Source organism: Catharus ustulatus, chromosome 12, assembly GCF_009819885.2.
Source record: "Catharus ustulatus isolate bCatUst1 chromosome 12, bCatUst1.pri.v2, whole genome shotgun sequence".
NCBI classification, from domain to species: domain Eukaryota; kingdom Metazoa; phylum Chordata; class Aves; order Passeriformes; family Turdidae; genus Catharus; species Catharus ustulatus.
Genome location: NC_046232.1, coordinates 18,453,919 through 18,474,342, shown reverse-complemented (window position 1 = coordinate 18,474,342; position 20,424 = coordinate 18,453,919). Strand labels below are relative to the sequence as shown.

The following is a 20,424-nucleotide window of genomic DNA, read 5'->3' as shown; positions in this document are numbered from 1 at the left end:
GCATTTGCACAGCTCAGCTGCAAAATGCAGTATTACCTGTTTTGGAGATGGCCAGAATGACTGGACTTGACAGGCAGGGACCCTCCCAAAACACTCACATCAGCTCTGTGCAAAGAGAGGCTCAAAAGGAGGGCTCTGAAGGCAGAGTAGTGCAGAAGCTGGCACAGAGCTTGTGACAGAATTCCACAAACAGGCAGCAAAATCTTCCCAGAGGGCCATTAACCATCTTTGCACTGATGGGAGAATACATTTTTTTGCTAAGTCTATAAACTGCTTCCTTTTTACGGGGAAAAATGCATTTCCCTGTTTTGGTGACCACAGCAGCAGCACCCCTCCTCACACAGCCTGCTGCTCCTGCAGACACTGCTCCCTGTGGTCTGTCTCATCTTCCTGATCTGTGTTTTCAAGGGCAAACTGTGTCCCTGAGCATGTTTCTGCAGAGCCCCACACAACCAAACGGATTTTCTCCACAGAAAAACGACAGAAGACAGCAGCATCTTGAAATTTTGGCATCTCTGCCAATAAAATCTGAGAGAGAGCAGTAACCCAACCCAACCCAACCTTTTCCACTTGCAGGGCAGTCTCCTCACAGGACAACCTAATCAACTCTTGGGCCTTGCTGGTGTCCCCAGCTTTGTAGGCATCCTGGATGCTTTCTGTCACAGGGGTCTGGATGACAGAGACGTCGCCACTTGTGGACTGTTTGCCACCCATGTCCACAGTTCCTGCAGGAAAATCAGGAAAGAGAAGTCAGGGAGAAGTACCTGCTTGTTACTCACAGTGAATCCTGGGAGTAAAAGAAGTTGGTGGTTTTCAGTGGGATATTTAGTGCATGCAATTAAAAAACAACAAAAAAAGAGCCTGATAAAAGCAAGTGATAAGATGTAAAAGTACTTTCCAACAGGGACATGAAACTGAGAGGGACAGCAAGTTCCCCAATGGCTCCAGAGGTGCTTTCCAAAGGAAGGTGTGGAAGGTCACACACATGGACCCATGAACCCTTCATCTGCCTGGCACACTCCTCCTGCTGAGGAACCAGGGAGGAGAAGGAATTACATGGGACTGGCACCTGGAATTCTGACAAAGGCAAATCTGGTATTACTGGCCTTGCTTTAGTCACACTTCAGTCCTGACAACAGCCTGATAAAATCCCACTGTCCTCCAGCATTTTCAACCAGAATTTTAGGCACCTCTATGAGTGTGAAATAGAAGAAACTGGAAATATTTACTCTGAAAAAAAAAAAAAAAAGGTAAAAGGAGATTTTGCAAGTTGCCCAGTGTCACCCTAATCAATTCTGGAGAATCTCCTAGACCAGACTTTATTTTCCTAAATGGTGTTGGGAGCCAGAAGAGCTTTTAAGTGTCAGAGATTAAAAGCTGCAGCCATTAGAGAAGATGCTTTGGTGGGTGGCTAATGAGGCAGGCAGGAAGTCAACACCAAACCATTCCCCAACTACCAGGACAGGGAAAGCTGCATTAAAGTCACTGAAATACAAGAGGTTTTCAGGTCCACTCCTGAACAACAAGTAAGACAGAGGGAAAAAAAGCATTTTCCACTTGAAAACAAAAAGGCTTTTCCTGCTAAAACATCATGAATTATTATTGCTTATTTGCAAATGGTTAAATAAAGCTCTTAAGCCCACAGCTCTTCACATGTATTTACAAGGATTTATTTTTTTTAATAGACACATATGTCACACAGGGCCTAGTTTAATGCAGCCTGGAAAGAGAAGCAAATTTGCAGCAATCTATAACTGTCAGTAAATATCTTTGAATAATGCAGTCTGAATCACCAGTAGGTTCTGACTAACACTTCTCATCAATTATTTAAACGAAGCTCAAATCACTCAGACATCGGAGATGGCTCCAGAGGTTCGTGCCATTAAAAATGTGCCCTCACCAATAACCTCTCCTAGATGATGCAGAATGTGTGAAGGACAAGGAGCAGAAATCAAGGCCCATGAAAGTGGGATTAAATTACAGCACAATAAGCAGCATCTCAGAGTTCAAATTAATGGGTGTAGTGCTTCCATAATTCTGTAATTTTAGGGAGTATGTGGGAAAAGAAATTCTTCCTGCATTTGGTTCACTAAGAATATCACAAATTATTTCATTTTCATTTTCATGGGCATCAAAGATAGGAAAAAAAAATGTTCTTAGCCAAGTATGTGTAAAGGATGTTAGAAGGGAGAACTTTAAAACAAAGTAGTTCCCCAGTCAAAACAACTCAAAACTGGACTAAGAAAATTCAAGAAGTACAGATCCAAGCAAACACTGCACTTACTGGAACAAGCAGCCTCCCCTCTTGGCACCCTGTGATGAAATCCTGAACCTAGAGAGAAGCTCTGGAATTCCCCTTGGAGGAAAAAATGCCTCACACTGGAGATACAAAACATCTGGAAAGCTCCTCAGCTTCCTGCCCAAGGAGCCCAGCAAACCAGGGCTCACAGAGCAGAGCAATTTGCTTCCTACAGGAGGGACAAATTTTACTCAATTCCAGCCTCAATCCTGATTTTGGGGACTGTCATTCAAGGCCCACATCTGCAGCCATTCCAGATGTAAAAGCACAGCCTTTCTGCCCAAGAATTGAGCAGGACCATCTCTCCTTGATTTTAAATCATGGACTGGGAGGGTGGAGGTGCAAGAATCTCAGTCAGAGATTCATCAGATCCCGGTGTCTTGAGCAGAGAGGTCTCCAGCCAGCCTTCCACACACAGAACTCTGCTTAAAGGAGAATTTTCCACCTCTGCTGCTGGAGCTGCCCCACTCAAACCAGCACAAGAAGGGTCACAGGGTTGTAACTGAGGGAAGGAGGAACTCTGCCTGCTAGACCCTAATCCCAAGAACACTTCTGTGTTTTGCTAAATGACTACTTCACAAAACTTCACAAAACTTCACTAAACTTTTGGGCTTCCCCCTTACATTTTTAGCCCCCCTACAATTTCTCAAGTCCTTTGTAGTGCAATGGTTCAGTCACAACCCTTAGTTGGAAGAATATGGGCTGGCCACAAGTTAGGTGTAGAATTCTGGGATCTCCAGGAATTGGAAGGTCACAGCTGGCTCCAGAGAGTTTATTCCCAGAAGAGTCTTCAGTATATTCATTTTAGTCCTTTAGCTCAATTTCAGTCTTGTTTTAGGCAAATTTTTACTGATTTAATCAAAACTTCTCAGTTTTGAACATCTGAATGTTCATCATGTAGAATTCAATAAAGGTTTCACTGAGTGTGAGAAATCTGGGCAATTCTATTGTTTGAAACCAATGTTTTTATATTAAATATCATTGGAAGCAAGATAATGCTACCCATCTCTCAAATTTCTTACACCAAAACTTCCTTCTAGGATTCTATTCTGCAGGGTAAATTAACCTCCTGCCTAAGGCCTGAGGGAAGAAACTCCAGCAAAAAATAGTCCTTGTGACTACCAACTGAAAGCCTGAAAAGGGCAAAACTGGGGAGATACAGATAAAAAAGTTTGCCCTCAACCAACAGCTGAACTCACATGGTGCTCTCAGATTTTAGTAGAGCTTTCAGAAAAGGCTGGTAACCCATTCCCAAATTCCAAAAAAACACCATCCAAGGCAAAGCTAAGCATCTCACCAACAGAATTACCAGGTTCACAAAAGACTTGCTCGTGACTTAGTAAATGATATACTGTCTTCTGAAATACTAGGGCAAATTAAGAACCAGCATGTTCTATAAGCTTAATTTATACTCACCACTGAGGGGGAAATAAATGAGGAAAACTACATTTTACTGGTTAAAGACTGCTTTATTTCTACAAGATGCATGACTGACCTATCCTCAGCAGTGGCATTCATGTAGGCTGGGAATAAAGTTTTGCCAATACATGCACCAACCATTTTTAGCAGAAATCTGGGCTGAAATCCAAAGAAATCCTGCTCTGCTTTTAACCTTGCTTGTCTCCTGCTCTGCTTTTAACCTTGCTTGTCTCCTGCTCCTTGCCTGAGCTCTTCATGGCTTTCCTGTCAGAGTCACCTCACCCAGCCTTGATAGGAGAGCAATACTGGAGCTCCTAACACTGAACCTCTGCTTTTGGACTTGATTGTGCAACACTCTGAGCATTTGAGCCTGGATATAGCAAAGTGCTTTAAATGCTTAGATTTTATGGATTTAGGAACTGGCTCATGCACACAGCACAACAACAGGGTCTGTGTGACTGCACAGGGCACATTGCTGTGTGCAAACCAAGGGATGACATCCCAGCAGGACTGCTTGGATATCCCTGTACTATCCAAGAAACTCCACAAACTTTACACACCCAGTGCCATCTTTTTTGGTTTCTCTGTTATTGCACACAGATCTGGGCTGTTGCTGCTGGAACAGATTTCTCTGAGAGCTCTGCCCCAAAGCAGCACCAAAATTAGATACATGAAACCTATTTGAAATGAGGATTCTTTTTCTCTAACACCTTTCAACATCTATGAAAATAAAGCCATGGAGTTTATCCCCTAATATGCAGCCTCTGCATCTCTGCATCATATTTGTTCAGCCTCTCCATGGATCCACAGCTTCTTTTCTTTTCTTGCTTTCTACTAAAAAAGCTGTAAGCAAACCCAGGGCTGTTTGTGAGGGGAAAAGGGAAGGCATCTGCTGACACTAAAAATGCATCCATCATCTATTCCTCACAGCACTTAACAGACTTTACAAAAACAACTAACTTGAGTTATTTCTCTCTTGATTTCAATGATTTATACTTTGGAGATATTATGTTTGGCTTTTCTGTAACAACCCTTCATAAAAGCTAAGAGCAAGACAAATTTTCTGTTTAAAAATATCCCAATGAAACCAGAGGTTATCAATGAAAAGCAGTGTTATTTTACTGACATTAAAAGGCACAAGGTATCACTTTTAAAGTGCAACAGACTGCTGACCCAGCTCAGAGAAACAAAATAAAAATAATCCTTTTTAGCAATAAAGAGTACAATGAGAATTTTAGGGTCATGTGTAGTTAGACCCTGTCACAGGCCTTATTATTACAGCAGGTGAAAAAAAACCCTCTAAAATTTCTAAATTGACAGCCTGTCATTAGTAAAAGGGGAGGGTTTGCAGGTCAGTGCTGTGAATCAGCAAACAGCTGCATAACAAAGCAGCACAATGTACAGATGATTATTGCCTTTACAGCCCAAATCACTGCATCTCTGACACATAAACTCACAAAAGTTTGCAAATGTTACATCAGGCCCTTCGATAACCAGCAGTTCTTTGCAACTAGGCAGGATGTTTTTATTTACCAGAGAAAGATATAAATGAGATGCTTTACCCAGGATAAATCAGGAAGCTAAAAACAGAATTACAACAATAAAACAACTTGAAAACAGCTACTGACCTTGTCATAATGTGTGCAGGTATTTCCAGAGACGGGAGCAAATCAGGCTGATGCTTTAACACAGCATCCCACCCAGCGATGCCCAACTGAGCTGTTAATTCCTGGGACTGATAACCACCCACCTCTGCTCCAGCACCAGCAGCTCCTGCAGTGGCCACTGCATGGAATGGCTGGCTGGCTGCTCCTTTGTCTGAATTAACTAGCACAGTTTAGCCTTGACAGATATTTTCATCTCCATGTCCCATTACGGCGAAATCCAAGCCTCTGGTGCAGAGGATGTGGGGATGGGGGTGGGCAGGGAGGCTGCCTCTCCAGGCTCAGCTCACACATTAATTCCTCAACAGCACCAGATGGCTACAGCTAACCTGCACCAGCTTAATCTTTTGCCATTTTGACTTCTGAGCGCTGCCACAACACAGGTAAAAAATAGGGCAGGGGTGAGCTTGAAAATGTGCTGAATATTTAAAGCCAGCACCTCCAAACATTCCAAAACTCACCAATGTCACTGAACAGTTTTCAATACTACTCCACAAAAGCTCTGCCCAGCTGGTTTGCAAAATTAATGGAAAGCCATGTTATTTCTGAGTCTCTGCAACAGACTCATGCATCTTGTGCTGCGTTGGAAAACTTCAGGCTAACAAACTGTGCAGCAGCAAATGAGAAGCCTCCAGTGATTTCAAAGGATGATGGATCTGCCCTACACTGCACTTTCCATTTAGATGGGTAAGAAAAAACTGGAAATTTTTGAGATACTGAAAAATCCCATCCCAAACCAGGAAGAAAACCCAAAGCCCTGGGTTCTTCAATAAAAAACAAAGAAATAAATATTTCAGTCTGCCCAAGTGGGTAAAAAAAGCTTTATGAGGCAAAGGTATCTTTTGTGTTCCTTCTCTAACTAGCTGACACTTCAAGGTTTCCTTAAAAAAAAAAAAGTTAAAAGATTTTGTTCTTTCATTTCATTAATCCATTTCTTAGAAGATAAAGCCACAGACCAAGATCTCTGGTGCTCCTCAAGTGCCCACGCTGCCAGAACCTGCCTCAAAACCATCCTGCAGCAAGAAGCCAGTGATCTGCTTTGAAATACATGGGGCTCAACCAATTCTGCTTTAAAATGTTCCTGTCAGGATTCAAAAATGGTCAGAACAATAAATCCCCCTGGGAGAAGACACTGAGAACAAGATGGCTTATCTGGGAAGTTCCAAATCCCCACTGGAGAGAGTCTGTGCCAGAACTGGGTCATGGCCCCTCTGACCCTAATTAATATTTCCCACAACAAGTGGGATATGCCAGCTTCTCAGGACTTTTTCTGCCTATTTCCTGTGGTTCCATCTCCTCCAAACATCCATTATTTCAGCTAATTAAAGGAGTGGCTCTGCACTAAGCTCTGCCTGCCAAAGGCACTGGAAAAGATGATGTATTAAGCACAAAAGCCACCCACATCTACAACAGAGCTCACAATCAATGCTCACTGCCCCAAAAGGAGACTCAAAACCCCAAAAGAAACCAGATTTTAAACACAGAGGAATGTTTCAAAGGCAAAAATCCAGCACTGAAGGGATCTTTTTCACTATTACTGCAGATTCTGGAAGTATTTTGAAATTGTTTACATGCCAGCACCACACATGCATCCGTGGATCTGCACTGAACATTTTCCAGCAAGCACCCAGGCCACACTGACAATTTTGGGTGCAGTTGTGTAGAGTGAACCATTATCACCAGAATCATTGGAAATTTTCTATTTATAACACTTTTAACCTGCAAGGAAAAAAAAACATTTGCTAATGCAAGCCTGAAAGGAAAATATGAAGTCCCGGGTGGAAAAATGCTCTGGATTGCTGCCTTTACACTGGGCTCCAGAATGGAATTATGAGAAACAGACTCCTCCAAAGGCTTCAGCTCCACACTTACACAACCATTTCTTCATCATCCAGGATAGTGAGGGAAGAGGGAACAGAAAAGCCTCAAAACACTGGGACTCAGCAGTGTCTGGGCAGTGCCAGATCTGGGCAGGCTCTTGTATTTGTGTGTGCACCTCCCAAATTCCTGGGACTCTGGGAATTGTTTGTATTGTCCAAGAAGTTAAAATGGAACTGAGCTGGGTTATTCTTTGCTGAATTCTTTCCTGCACAAAGGCACTACAAGACAATGGGGTCAGAGAGAGCACACAGAATTACACTGGAATATGAGTGTCAGAACAAACCCATCATGGCACTGAGCAAACCACGCTGGGAAGTGCAGAACAGATCCAGGGTCACTAATGACAGCTGCAGCTATCCATGGAAAAGGAAGCAGGACATGCAAGAGGACAGGATGTTCCTCATTGATGGCTTTGTGAGATGCAGCTCCACTTGCACTGCTCTGGGCTGTACCTGGTGGGAGAGGAGCAGGACTGTGATTCCCTCTGGCACGGAGGGAATGGGGCAGGGATATCCTTCAGCAAGCACAGGGCACAGACTGCCCTCCATCTCTCCAGCAATGCCCTCTTTTGGTGCAAAGGATCAGCAAAGCCCACAGAGAACAGTGATGCTGTGAACTTCCACCCCCAAAGAGAAGCTATTGAGAACTCCAAATAGCCAGAGCGTTGCTGTATTGAAAATCTGAATGACTCAGCTCTGGAGTGAAAGTTTCTATTTTTGTCTTTTGGCCTCAGTGATTTGGTTCCCATCCTACAGCTTGAATCATTCAGAAATGTGCTTCTGCAGGCAAGGCCAACTATGCCACTCTTGCTTTCCAAATTTTAAATTGGAAGATATACATTAAGCATGCAGAAGTACGACAACACTTCTGGATTTTCTTTGTTTTGGTTTCCAGGCATGGCTGGAAAGGGAGGACTGTTAAATGATGAAAGGTGTCTCCAATGAGACCATTCCTGTCCAATTGAATCAAATATTATAGCCATGAAACCAAACCAAGATTGGATTTCATTTGAAACTCCACAAAATAAAATTGCATGGCTAACTTTCTTCTGAACCTTTTCCCTAACATTCAAGCTTTCACCAGAAGGGAGAAAAAATCCCACACGCCAGTGTTTTCTCTCCTTTCAGAGAAATAATTTGCTCAAAATTCTTCTTCTAAAAAAATTTAAAACATTAATTATTCACATTGGGGAAGCACCAACTCATGGCCAGCCCACTTCTGCTGCTCAGACACATATTTAAAACTTGCTTTAGAAAGAAGCAAATGCTTTTAGCCCCAGCTGTGAGAGGCTACGTGTGGAGGGCTCAGGAGGGATTTGCTGTGTGTCAGACAAAGATGGGCCCAAGGTCTCTGCTCAGGTCTCTTCTTAACACAAATCTTCTACCAGCTCCACCAAAGACAAATCCAGCAATCCCACACCTTCTCTGGCTTGGGAAAAGCAACTCCTAAGCTTGTGTTTCATTTTATTAACACAGGTAAACACTTTCCTCAATGGGAAACCCATTTATATCAATGCAGCTCCACTGTTGGTCAAAAATAAGAGCACAGAAACAGCCAAAATCTGTCCCTCCAGAAAGACATAAGGTGTAGGAGTGTGACACATGGACACATTCCTTCCAGTTACTTTGACTAAAGTTTGGAGAATAAGATAATATTTTTGATTAAAAAAACTGATAGAAGCAGGAGACACAGCTAAAGGAAGAAGCCTTTCAAGAGATTTGAGGGGGCAAACATCCCACACAGCAAAATCCAAGTTTAGTACATGTTAGACACAGTTCAATGAGCTTCTTTACTGTGATGCTTGACTAATAAAATACTCCTTGCTACCCTCACTTCTCATTTATCACTAAGACAACCACTCTGGATCAGTTTAAGTAAAAGTGTTGCATGCAGAGAAAAAGAAAATGCAATCAAGATATTGGATATGGTTGGCATCAAGAGACTTGAAGAGACAATTTGGCAACATCAGAGCCAAGGGAAGTGCAGAGCTGGGAAGAGCACCAGGGGAAGCATAGGTTAGCTTGGAAAAGAAAATAAAAATCCACACAAAACAGTGAAGAAAATGAGGCTCCACTCCAGCTTCTACTGAACTCCATGTGAGCACTTCCACTTCTGACTCTTCTTCCAGAGGAGTCAGAGAAGATCCTGGTTTCCAGGACAGACTGGCTCAGAGGGAGGATCACCTGAACAGCTGTGTCTGAGCAGAAGGGAAATGTGATGGAAAGTCCTCTGCTGTTGGCCCAGCCAGCCACCAAACCTTTAATGGGGCTACCACAAAAACCCCATAAAACCTTCCCCTACTTGTGACACAACCTACAAGTGGCAGAAATGCCTGCTTTTGCAGGGAGGTATTTTGTCTTCCTGGTGCCTGGGAATATCAGCACCCATTCCAGTGAAGGGAGGACAAGGACTCTGCCTGGGAGGCTCCTCTGTCCATGCTGTGACCCTGCTGCAGCTCACAGCATTTTTGGATGTCTGCTCCAAGGCACAGACAGCAAAATGAGGCAGGGCACAGTTCATCCCCTTCCCACCAACCTCTGACAAACTCTGATCCATTGCATCCATGAACCTGGTCCTGTCCTTGCAAATGGCTTTGATTTGGCAGCTTTTATTCACACCCTGCCACTGTGTGAAAGGTCCAAGGTGCAAAACATGGGAGAATTATGGCCAGGATTACAAGCTCACTCAAGGAGCCAGGCTTTTTGTTTTTCAGGCTATGCATGAGAGCTGAAAAGGGATCCTGTCCATTAGTGTTGTAAAAAAAAAATAAATAAAATGTTCCTGTTTGATGCCAAAATAAAAGCATTTTCAAAGGCTCTTTGATGTGAAAGACAGAAAGACGAGCAGGCAGATTCTGGAGGAGGTCTTGTCTTCAGCAATTACCAGCACTCTTTTTGAATCCTACTCCCCAGACAGAAATTTTATATGAAATAGATAATCATGCTGCAGAGTGCATCAGCTCTAAACCTTGCGGCTTTTCAATTAAGCAGCAATAACCTCCAATCCAAAAACTTCTTAACCAAGGCAGGAATAAAACAAACAACCCCCAAAACCAATTAACTGCAGGTGAAGCAATTCCAAAGACATACTTGCTTTTAAAGGATTTCATTTTGAGCTCTCCTCGGGTAGCCATGCCAGTTTTCCAAGCAATATTTTGATCATTAAAACAAGAAGTGATGCAATTTCCACAGTGACCACAAACATACCAAGAATATTTGAGCTAAATTTATCCAGACTTCTAGTTTGAGTCATTGCTTTGGTTCGTTATTTTTCCATGATTTTCAGCTATGTGCAGAGAGGAGCTGGGGACAGCCTGGGACTGAGTTTTCCCCAGCAGTATCTGCAATGCCAGCCTTTATTCCTGGGAGCCACACATGGACTATTAGAGAGGAAATGAAGCTGCTCCTCCAGCTCCCAGCCCCAGGTCCCTGCTCCTTCCTACCACCCTTCCTGTGGCACACTGACCCCTTTCCTCACCCCTGGGTGACACTAACAGGGTTTGTCTTTGCAGATGAGAATTTCCTGAAGCTCACCAGGGATCTGCTGCCCTCTCCAACTGGAGAGACAGAGCCAAAACACAAAGGATCTGCCCCAGGCTTCCCACTGTGCATCTCCATGGCAGACCCCAAGCCCTGCCAGCAACAAGAACTGCTCACTCCCAGAGTCCCCCTGACTGCAGAATGGCTTTGGGAAGGGTGAGAGCCTTTCCTAAAACTTAAAGACTTTTTAAATAGGTCCTCTAAAGTGAGGGCAAGGCACAAATTAAAAAACATTGAGATAGTTCTGTTGTGAAAATATCAGCAGCTTACATAAAAGAGCTGCTGCTCTGGTGATACATAATCATGCAAATAAGCAATTGCTGACCCACTAATGAGCACACAGACTTGGATTAAGGGAAGGAATTAAATATCAGCCTGACTTGATGTAAAATCTGAAACAGAACCTATTAAGAGATAGACTTCATGGTTGAGTCACCATCCCTGGAGGGGTTTAAAAGCTGTGTGGATGTGGCACTTGGGGACATGGTTTAATGGTGGGCTTGGCAGTGCTGGGGGACAGTTGGAATCAGTGACCCTAAAGGTCTTTTCCAGCCTTAAAAATTCCATGATTTTATGATTTCATATAGCAGATTGGGAGTTGAATGGTATAAAATCCATTCCCCCTCCCCTCATCTGCAATGCAAACAGTTCCTCCCAGCTCACTGCCTTCTGCAAGCACAGCACTGGCAGCCCCATTATTGATCAGAGCAGTGAAAAACAAACAAACCAGAGAATTAATGCTGTAAGGATCCCTGAAGATCCCATTATGTCAGTGCAAAGAATGTAATGGGTTTTGGATAAAGCTCCCATAGGCTCTGGGGAGGATAAAACCCCATCATTCACAGCATTTTCTTAATGCAAGTATAAAATCAGCTGTGATATGTCAGTCAAAACAGCACATCAATTACAGGCCTGGTAAAGGCTGAGTTGGTGTGAACACTATCAATTGCTTTTTCCCCACTGAAACAGAGGAGAGCAGTTCCATGACCCTCACCTGAAAGCTCCCTCATACATCACACCTCAGGAACATTGTAAAGAACTCCCTGAGTACAAGTTCAAAGGGCACAGGATTTTCTTCATTACATTATCACCTTATCTTTGGTGTTTTCCAGGCTTCTAGATAGAGTTGTCATAAGTTACAGTTCAATGCAATACACCACAAATACATTTTAACATGAAGGTGTAAAAATAAAGCTGTAAAGCAGCAGATAATTCCAGATGCAGTTCAAAGAAAGATCAATGTTTCACTGCTGCCTGTAAATCAAACTGGCTCTCAGGGCAGCCTCTCTGCTCAATTAACTTCCCAAGGCCTTTGCTGCACCACTGGCTCTCCCAGCAGCTCTGCCCTCCTTGACACAGCCCTCAAGTTCAAGAGCAGGCTGGCTTTGATGGGTTTTGTCAGGAAAATTGTAAAAGCCTCAGCATTCCTTGCCCCTTTTGGAAATGCAGGCTGGGTTTGGAGGGATGTTGTAACACCAGCCCTGCACAGGAGGGCAGGTTTAACCACAGGCATGTTCAGCTGCAGACCAGCCTTCCGTAGGAGCCCTTGGCCCCTTGTGAGGTTGCACCACTTCTGTATGAAGAGTTTATTTAAATATTTAAAAATACAAGCCTATTACTGCCTTGCTGGTGTACTTCCTATTCCTGCTGAGCATTTCCTACTTCTCCTTCTGCAGGGCACTCTGCAGTGAGACTGACTCACATACAAAACCTGTTCTATTTTCTGCTTTTTTAGCTCATAGGAACCCTTTCAGTTTGCTGTTTGGACTCGAATTTACTCACAGATTAATAAGCAGGAAGAAAAGCAGAAAACCTTCAAGGCTGATTTAGTCTGATTATGGAGAACTTCACACAACTGACACACTTTGCAGCTCTCCAGTGCTCTGTGAGCTCAGTTCATCTCCCAGATCCTCTCTCTGTCCTTCTCACCCCACACTGTCATGAAACACTCAGGGCAATGTTACTAGAGGCTGATGTGTGGATGGAAAAAGCAGGACAGAGGCTGTGAGTACTTTTTCCCTGTTATGCAGCACAATGTGCCCCCAGGCCCAGCTGCTGGTCCTGTCCCCACACACAGCTGATGGGAAAGTTTTAAGGTTTACACGGTGACTTCAAGAGGAACAAACTGATATCCCTGGTGCTGATTTTCCCTTCCTCCTCTATTCAGCAGGAAAGATTTTTAAACAAAGTTATTCAAGCTGCAAGTTCCTGCCCTTCACATTTAATGGTGCAGAACTGTGAGGAAATCATAGAATTAGAGATCAGGCTGTGTTGGAAGGGACCCATCAGGACCATTCAGTCCACCTCTGCTCATATCCTGCCCTGATGCCAACCAGGAGCAAAGCTGGAGGCACAAAGTGTGTCCCAGGAGGATAAACAGCTCCATTTGCCCTTGGCCAACCTTGAACTGCCACCACTCAAACTGCTGTGAGAATTCTCCTATAAAATTCCACTTACTCCTGAGCAATCCCTCTTGTTGAATAACCCTTTGACTTTTCCAGTTCAACCCTTACTCACACCAGAGCCTTTTGCAGGATTCAGGAAGCAGCAGGGCAGGCAGCAGCGCTCCCTGTGAGTCAGATCTGAGCTGAGCCGTGGCCCAGCTGGGGTTGCAAAGGTCACTGCCATTGTGGGCAGCTTCTTTCTGAAAAGATAGAAAGCCCTGTGAGCTGCAGGGTCACCACAGCACCTGCAAAGCACAGCTTTAGGAGCCTCTGGTCCACTCCAAATGACAACTCAAGTCATATGTTCTGGTTATTTGTTTGGTCGCTCAAGTAATATTTAAATCCCTTTTCCAGGCACACTGTCCATGTCCATCTGTGCTTCCCTGGACAGTGGGAAGTCACCAAGTTTCAACTGATTTCCCTCAAAAAGAGTTGTCAAGGTGCACTAAATTAATACCTGCAAAGCTACTATAAAGTTTCAGGCAGCTCTCCTTGGCACTGCTGTCCCTAATTATGTAATGTTAGAACACCTTCCACCATAACACCCCTCTTTAGTGCTCATTTCTAGCTTCAGCAGGAGAGAAGAGACACCCTCTGGCATGTTTGAAGGATAATCCAATCTCTGAGACACACACCAGTGGCATATGAATTCCCTGTGACTTTGAGTAAAATTCACAGTAAGAAGGAGATAAGCTTTTTAACAGAGTACCCTTATGTTTCAGAAGGCAATGATTGTTCTACACCTCTGAGGAACTGTCTCCTGGAAAACCACACCAGAATTAGATCCTAGCTGTGAAATTTTGTAAGATTCAAAGAAATCAATCAGCCCATAGAAAGGCAATGTATGCTTTTCTACACATTCATAAAGTGATGCCTTTGGGCTTCCTTTGTGCTTCCTACAAAATTCCCATCATGCCACCTCCTCTCTGTATTATGCAGAGCTCTTTAACCAAGTTTTTTAAAAAAAACAAACCCTGTACTTCATGAGAGACTGCAGCCACCCCCATATCCCTGCTCAGTTTCTTTTTAATTAGGACAAGAGGAACAAATCCAGGAGAGGGGAAGCAGGGTTTGAGGAGGCAAGGGAGATGCTGAGTGCACCCACAAGGGAGCCTCACCCTGAGCTCTGGTGACAAATCCCCTCTGAGGACTCGGTCACCACCACCAAGCCAAGCCCAGCCCCATGGCTGGAGGGCAGAGAGGGTCCAGCTCTGACACACAGCTCACTCACTCCTGGGGAAAGCTGGCATCCTGCTGGCACACAGGGAAAGCTGAGACACAGGAAGATCACTGGCAACCAAGAGGAACAGCACAAGAGACACCTGAGCAAGGTGAGCCCCTGCATCCTATCTTACATTTTCTAACAAGGATGCTGTGAACCTTTCCTCCAGAAACAACTGGCCAAGGCTTTATAACTGCCAGGAAAAAAACTCCTAAAAATCCTAAGGCTTCAGATAATGAAGGTGCACAGGGATCTGCTGGAAGGTGCCTCCAGCCCTGCTGATCCAACCGACCCACCCCAGAGCCCCCAGCACCACCGTGCTCAGGTTAAACCCCCCACAGCCACATGCCAGTCCCTCCTGCCCAAAGAAAAATAAAGACTCCAAGCTCTGTGCACTAATGAAGTTGTCAGCATTAAAGAAATGATCTGGGATCTCACTCCCTTTCCCAGCAGCTTCTGCTGAATGGGAGCAGGAGGCTGCATCCACATTGTTCCTACAGGGGTGTAAACAATGGGAGGCTGAGTCACCGTGCTCCTGCTGCAGCCCCTGTAAAGGACCAGCTCACTCAGGGAGTGGACCCATTAGCTAATGACAACTGTTCTTGGCACAGAATCCTGAAACAACAATGAGTTTAAGCGTGTACAATACCCTCATAAAGAGCAGATCCACCATGGCAGTACTGGTGCCTTGTACAGGGATCCTAAGCTTTACGAGGATCCCTTTCCCAGTTTTCCAACACTGTAGACAACTTTATACATATATAAGTTAATATATATATTAACTTAAATATATATGTCATGTATTATATATACACTTTATAATATAACCCAGATATATCCACATAGAAGAGTCTAGCAGTGAGATTTGCATGCTTCCAGCTAACCAGTTTAACAGAATAGAATTATATAACAGCAACGTGTAATAAAGTTCTCAGGAAAAAAAAAAAAAAAAGAAAAATGAACTGAAATGTAGAAAATATAACCATTCCACTTTTCATTTCGTTATTCACTCCTACAATAATTTATTTACTGTATCTTTAAACAGTGAGAAAACTTGTCAGATCACTACTGCAGAACAAAAATTTAGCAATTCTGAATCGTTAGCGCAGATTAAAATTCTTCTCATGGTTTATAGCTTAGTATTCAAGTGGAGATAATTTCTTCCAGAGAGAAACTCAGAAGGCAGAATTTAAGAATTTTAAGAATATTCACTAACCAAGTGTTACAGAAAGGTACAGTGCTAATTACCAAAAGCAAACAGAAAAACCAGTATCACAGAACAAGCAGAATACGTACGGAGAGAGGAAAGAGTTCCCAGAGCTCCCTGTGACGCTGCTGAGAAACGTCTTCAAACAAGACAAGGAGGCCTCTGAATAAACTATCAGGTTTTGCTTCATAGTTGCTGATAAAATCCAAAATAAGGCTGCAAAAACATTAGCTTCTGCTGGAGCCTGCTTACTCACTACAAAGCGTCAAACACACCTTCTTCCCACACTTCAAACGCAGATGCTGCCTCCTAATGAAGCACTTGCTGCAAGGGGGGAACACCGTTACACAAGAACAGGAGGCTATTTCTTGCTGCAGAAACATAACTGGGGTTTGACTCAGAGAAAGGCAGCAGTGCCTGGGAGCTGAGGGTTGCAGCGAGAGAAACCATCCAAAAATAATTTGCCTGCTCAGGAAAAAAAATAAAATTTCACAGGAAGCAACCTGAAGCATATGTCCCTTCCAAAAGGGGAATTTCTTTATTACATAAACACAAACCTCCTAATCTAGCACAACATGAAATCACTGCAAGCCACTGAAGTGGAGCTGAGGGTAAAACTGGAGCAGTTAATATCTGTTCAGGCTGAGAAGAGATGCTCTGATTTTAGCAGCTTTCATACCCTGAATACCCATTGCATCAGTGACTGGGAACATATTTGCATTCACACACTGAGAAAGCACAGATCTTGTAAAACATATTTAGGAACTGGAGAGACATGATACATATATTGACTAATTCTGTAGGCCTTTGGAGAACATCCATCTTTGGGGGAATGCTATTCTTACCACCTCCATAGTTCAACACCACTCTCCCTGGAAGTAAAATTCCTCGTTCTAGACTGTAAATTTTCAAAGATTAGGGCTCAAAAAAACTTCCCACATGTTTAAACTTCATCAAAGCCCAGTGGTAGCTGGCTAATGAGTTCTCTTAGAACCTTTTGCTCCTAATATGAACAGGAAAGGGCTGAATCCTCCCATTTACCATTTTGTGGATCCATGTTGCTCTCCCTGCAAACAGCGGATTCCTCCGTTCCCACACACCAGTACATTCTGGGTCACAGTTGTGAAGGTCCCACAGACAAACTTTCCACAGCCCTTCAGACTGAGTAGTGTTGTCAGAGCTGGATGATCCCCATCACATGAATGCAGGAGCAGAGGCTGCTAGTGAGCACCATCCTGATGAAACATCATTTATTCTGTTTAAAAATAAACAACAAAACAAATTAATCGTTCTGCTGCAGAAATGGTGAGATGTTCATTCCTCTCCACTATTAACACAGTTATCCAAATGTCACACTGCAGAAATACATTATCCCATAAATTCAATTATTTTCATAACAGCTTTGTAAAGAGCACAACATGAATTAACAGAGGGGACTAACAATTTCTGCACTACAGAAAGATAATGTTCGTAATTTTTCACCACCAAAGCTACTCAGTCTCTGGGCAGAGGACATGGGGGTGGGCAGGGGTCACAGCTGCAGTTTCAGATTCTCCACAAGCTGGTGTAAAGGCAGACCATTGAAACCCTGCAGTGCAGCTGGAAAAATCCTAAATGCAACCTCAAAACCTCTCCCATCCACAAAGACAACCACAGCTCTTGTAAGACTGTGAGAAACTGAAAAATACTGATGTGGTTACTGAGATAACCCTGTGTAGGAAAGAGAAAAGGGTGAAGAGAAACACAGCAGCTCCTGTCCCCTCTGTCCAGCCCTTTCTGAGAAGTCTCCCACCCTGGAAGCATCAGGCTTCTTCAATCAGGGAGGCAAATCAGGCCCTTAGGAGCTATTAAAGGTTGGCTTCTTGTGAACTGCCTGGTATAACAGGCAGCAGAAAACTGCACAGCTCAGTCTCCCAAGGCATTTCCAACTCCCTCCCTTTCCACAGCTGCACACCCACCCTTTAACCTCTTCCTACAGAGGTTCAAACTCCTGGAGAATTTGCAGCGTTTGTCCCACCAGCATCAGAGCTCCTTCACTTTCTGCTTTCAGTTTCAGTCAGGAAACACCTCTCAAAAAGATGCCCCTCAACTGACTCTTACTGGCTCTTCTCATGTCTGGTGCGTGATGATGAAGTTTTGATTTGAGGCTCCAGCTCAGCAAAGCTCATAACCCACCTCCCACTCTGGCCAGCAAGGCCTGAGATCAGCCCTGACTCACCCTGAGCAGAGCTGGCTTCCTGAGCTGGGATCAAAGGCCATGGGGAATACAAAAATACGTTGATCCCTCACCACTCTCCAGGAAGATTTCTGCTCCTCCCTCCTTACACTGGGTTTCAACCATCTGCCAACAACACTAAAAATCACTGCATCCTATTTCAGCTGTTTCTAGGCAAATATTTGAATTTCAGGTGCATTCAGCTTCTGCTGACCCTGACTTTGCAGTGCCTGGCAGCAAGAGCCCAAACTCACATCCTGTGCCCCAGTCTGGCTGAGATGGAGGTGATTCCTAATCACACATCCAAGCCCACTAACTGCTGAATTGTGCTGTGTTTGTGGAGGACTGAATTCTGCCCTGGAACGTGCTGGGTCCCACCAGACTCAGCTTCTCTCCTGGTCTCAGCTTCTCTTGACCACACTGGCAGGAAGAGCTGCTGTGCTGGGACCCCACATCTCTCCATGCCATGGGTGGGACACACCAGGCAGAGCTGTCAGGGAGGCTCTCACACCTCCCCAGAGCTGCCCAGGTTTCTCACTCTGACAATGGAGGGGATGTGATGCTCCCAGCAGCTCCAGGGAGAGGGAACACTTCCCCATGCACACTCTGACCCCCAGCTCTGCAGCAGATGATGGTTTCTGAGACACTTCCTTGCTCTGGGGACAAACCATGTGCACCCACAGCAACTGTACAACAAACACTGAATGGGGGTCAGCGTGGACCCCTGAGGCTTGAAAACCATCCCACTCCTGATTTTTAGCTCTCTGCTCAGCCTACTCCCCTGGCTGAAACTTTCCCCGTATAAAGCAAAAGGAAAAATAATTTTCAGGAAAAACAGTAGCGTGGTTCTGGTAATCAGTTCCCTTTAACTGCACAAGAAGCTAAACATTGTAGCCATGTGTATTACTGCCACATAGTGCCCGAGTGCACAGGATTTGTGTATTTCAGGATCTTTTTGTATATATCTCAAAAATCCCTACAGAGCTGCACACAACTGCAACACGTGCAAACAGCACGTCTGGATTTGATTCAGGCAGCCTGTGCTCTGCAGAATCCCGTTCAGAAGGAGACAGACCATGCAGAACACACCTGAACACGTGTAAATGCGATTTACATCCCGTGTCACACACTAAAAAAACCCTGCTAAAACTTCAGAGCTTCACCCAAACCACCTGTTGTTTGTGCCAACCGCAGCCGGGGCTGGGTAGCCCCGGGGATGTGGCCCAGGGCAGGGAAGGTGTCGGGGCTCTGCTGCCGGTGTCGATCCCGGGGCCCAGGGCGAGCCCAGCGCTCCCTGCCCGCCGCACCCGCATCCCTCCCGGCCGGGCGAGCAGCGAGCACCACGCCATCCCCTTCTCCCACACCTCGGCCTGGGGAACACCCGGCTCTACACCCCGCTCTGGGGGCTCTCCCAAGCCTTTCCAGCCCCTTTCCAGCCTTTTCCCAGCGGTTTGCCAGCCGCCGGGGTGGGGCGTCCCCTCACAGCGAGTCCCGGTGCTCCCCGTCCCCGCCGGGCGGGGCGGCCGCGCTGCGCCCGCAAACTTCCCTCCCAACTTTCATTTTCTTTAAAAACAAACTGCTTTTCCCTCTCGTTTCCACCTGAAACGCCCCGGCAAGTCCCCCACACCCACTGCCCTGGCGGCGGGGCAGGTGCCCGAGACGCGGCAGCAGAGCCACGGTACCTCCATCGTCCCGGGCCGGCTCCCGGCGCTGCCGCCGCCTCCTCCTCCTCCTCCTCCTGCTGCTGCTGCTGCTCCTCCGCCTCCTCCTCGTCCGGCGCCGCCCGCACGCCTCGCTCCGCGGCCCGGAGGCGGAGGGAGCCCGGCAGCGAAGGCAGCGGGACCGCGGCTCCTCCTCCGGCCCCCGGCCAAGGGCGAGCCCCGGGCACGGCCCCTGGCCTGCCCCTGAGGAGCGGGATGGAGCTGCTTCCCAGAGCCGAGCCGCTCGGCCCGGCAGCGCCTTGGCTCCGAGGGTTTGAGTTTTTTAGGAAAAAGCAGGCTGGGGGTTGGAGCTTCCCACAGCGCTGCTCATCGCCCCGGCAGGGCCCGGCTTTACCCCGGCAGGGCCCGGCTCAGCTCGGGCTTTCAAAGTTGCTCCTCGGCCGGATCGCGGTGAGTTCGGGGCTGGTGGAAGAGCAGAGCGAGGTTGCCCCCTCGCTTCGGACGGAGTCAGTGTTGGTGCTGACCCGTTCCTCTCCAGGAGCCTCTACAAGCCAGGGATTGCCCCATTTACCAGCCCGCGTCGGACCAACTAAGAAAAAAAAAATAAAACCTGCGTGCCTGTTGCTTTGCTGTTCGTAGTCACTCTATAAATTAAACACAGAGGGTGTGTTTTACCCTGGTCGGTACCCAGCAATGGGTCACTGATGGACACTTGGAGGCAGATTTGCTTTCACAGAAGGGCTGCGGCAGGCTGAGATTTTCCTGGGGGTTTCTTTGGATGATTGTGGAGACACAAACGGGTGTTCCCCGGTGCTTTTCCCTGGGTTCAGGTCCCCGTCAATCCGACTCCAGTTGCAGCCATAGGTGGGGAGC

General features: G+C 45.7%; 1 protein-coding gene across 4 annotated transcripts in view; it reads right to left on the bottom strand.

Moving 5' to 3' along the window:
• The window catches only part of LRRK1 (leucine rich repeat kinase 1), a 72,241-nt gene extending 52,599 nt beyond the window's left edge, over window positions 1–19,642 (bottom strand). For 2 of the 4 annotated variants that reach the window (XM_033070686.1, XM_033070687.1), the window contains exons 1-3: window positions 19,573–19,642; window positions 16,717–16,930; window positions 562–725 (exon numbers count right to left, since the gene is read on the bottom strand). In XM_033070686.1, the coding sequence (XP_032926577.1) occupies window positions 562–725; window positions 16,717–16,783 (231 nt within the window). In that variant the 5' untranslated portion in view covers window positions 16,784–16,930; window positions 19,573–19,642. Of the gene's footprint in view, window positions 1–561; window positions 726–5,346; window positions 5,549–15,764; window positions 16,202–16,716; window positions 16,931–19,572 lie in introns of those variants that run through there. The other 2 variants (XM_033070688.2, XM_033070689.2) reach the window with 2 other exon arrangements.
• Between the last annotated feature and the right edge of the window lie 782 nt (window positions 19,643–20,424).